The sequence below is a fragment of the Salvia splendens genome, chromosome 18 (genome assembly GCF_004379255.2).
Source record: "Salvia splendens isolate huo1 chromosome 18, SspV2, whole genome shotgun sequence".
Classification (NCBI taxonomy): domain Eukaryota; kingdom Viridiplantae; phylum Streptophyta; class Magnoliopsida; order Lamiales; family Lamiaceae; genus Salvia; species Salvia splendens.
In genome coordinates, this window is record NC_056049.1 from 8,521,799 (window position 1) to 8,523,803 (window position 2,005).

Genomic DNA, 2,005 nt, shown 5'->3' on the forward strand with positions numbered 1-2,005 from the left:
CGCGAGCAAGTTCTAGAAACATATAACACAATGACGATAATCACACATTTAGAAATATATATGCTCAAGTCTCACAGGGTTATGGCAAAGGACAATGCAACGAGCAATTCACTTTAGGCAAATCACAATAAGGACATACAAGCATGCTTGGTCATATCAACAAGTTTTCACAAATATTTTAACATAAAGCATCATTAGCAACTCATCCAACAAACATGCTGGAATTCAATTCAAATTGCTCCGACCCCATTCAGTTTCATCCAAGTCAATTAATAAACATGCTCATAGGTTCACCATCCACCATATCACCCCCCAAACTTATTCAAAGCTACGCAAAGAAATAAGTTTGAAACGTTGGTGGAGAGGTGATGCCTACTGAGCAAACACACTAAAAGAAATACATAAAACAATAAAAGATACCTTTCATGGGTTGCCTCCCATGCAGCGCACCTTTTAATCGTCGTGTGCCCGACGTCTTCAAATATCAACCGAGATCCCCTTTCATCCCAGAGTTGCCTCCAGGTGATCGCTTGGCTCCTCCTCCATGAGGAAATAGATCGTTCCAAGTCTTGGTGAGCCACCACTTTTCAGGCTCTCTCGGGATAGGCTCCTTCAGTGTTGGAGCAGTTATCTTTCTTCCCTTGACAGTAGTTGGTATTTTACCCCCCATCCTAGGGGGTTCAGTAGTGATCACCGCGTGCACCGGTGAAGAGCGACTATGGTCTGCATCGATCCATGCTAATGGCTCCGAGTCAGTGGAAGCCATCATCTCCATGTGAGGCTCATAAAAGTCCTTCTGCTTCACTTTTCTGACTGCACTCGATCCTTCTTCTTCAGTAGTCACTTGGTGCTTCAGACGCACCACCTTGCACACCTCAGTTCTTCCATCTATGCTTCTCGGTTTGTGGGAAAACGTTTGACTTTCTTTTCCCATGAAGATTGTCAACTCTCCCCTTTTCACGTTTATATTTGCCTCAGCAGTGGCAAGGAAGGGACGTCCTAGCAGTAGGGGGACTCCCTTGTCTTCTTCCATGTCCAAGACCATAAAGTCGATGGGAAAAATAAATTCCCCGGCCTTAATCAGTAGGTCTTCCACGATGCCCTTTGGATACACGACAGATCTGTCTGCCATCTGTAGTGTGGCTGAGGTGGGCTTCAAAGTACCAATGTTCATTTGCTTGAACACCGATAGTGGCATTAGATTAATGCTCGCGCCTAGATCGCAGAGAGCATTCTCCACCTTATAGCCCCCAATGAGGCAGTCGACAGTGAAACTTCCAGGATCCTTCAGCTTGGCAGGCAGTTTCCTTTGCAGCAGAGCACTGCAATTTTCAGTTAGATTAATAGTGTCTACCTGCCCCCAACTGGTCTTCTGGGCTATCACCTCCTTCAGAAACTTCCCATACTTCGGCATCTGCTGTAGTGCCTCAATTAGTGGGATGTTCACGTGCACCTTCCTGAATATATCTAGGAATCGAGCAAATTGCTCATCCTTCTTTGTCTTCTGCTTCAGTGCTTCAGGTAAGGGCACCTTCACTCCAGAAGTGCCTCCAATGTCTCTTTGTTCAGTTATCTTGCCCTTCAGTTTCTCTGCCACGGCAGCCTTAGGCTCAAGAATAGCGTCCTTCGTGGTCTCAGACAGAGATGGGCCTTCATACGTCTTGCCATTCCTCATATGGATGGCCATACATCCTTTCGAATTCTCATTTGGCTGGCCTGGGAACTGCCCAGGCTTGTGGTTCATACTCACAGCCTGAGCAATCTGGCTCAGCTGTGTGTCTACGAACTTCAGATGGGTGACTATACTTTGCACATCTTTCTCAACTTTCTCCATCCTTTGATTGTTCTGCTCCATGAGCTTGTTGGACTGTAGCATGAAAGATTTGAATATGTCTTCCGTGGTCATCTTCTTCGGATCATTAACCACTCCATCAGTAACTGTGAACGCTGGGGGTGGTTGCAGAGCATTATTGGGGTTCTCATAAGAGAGATTGGGATGCCCCAT

At 46.0% G+C, this 2,005-nt stretch overlaps 1 protein-coding gene across 1 annotated transcript; it reads right to left on the reverse strand.

Moving 5' to 3' along the window:
- Positions 1-484: 484 nt before the first annotated feature.
- LOC121776689 lies at positions 485-2,005 on the reverse strand. Its single transcript, XM_042173872.1, has one exon. It carries the CDS (start codon positions 2,003-2,005, stop codon positions 485-487), a length of 1,521 nt encoding a protein of 506 aa, XP_042029806.1.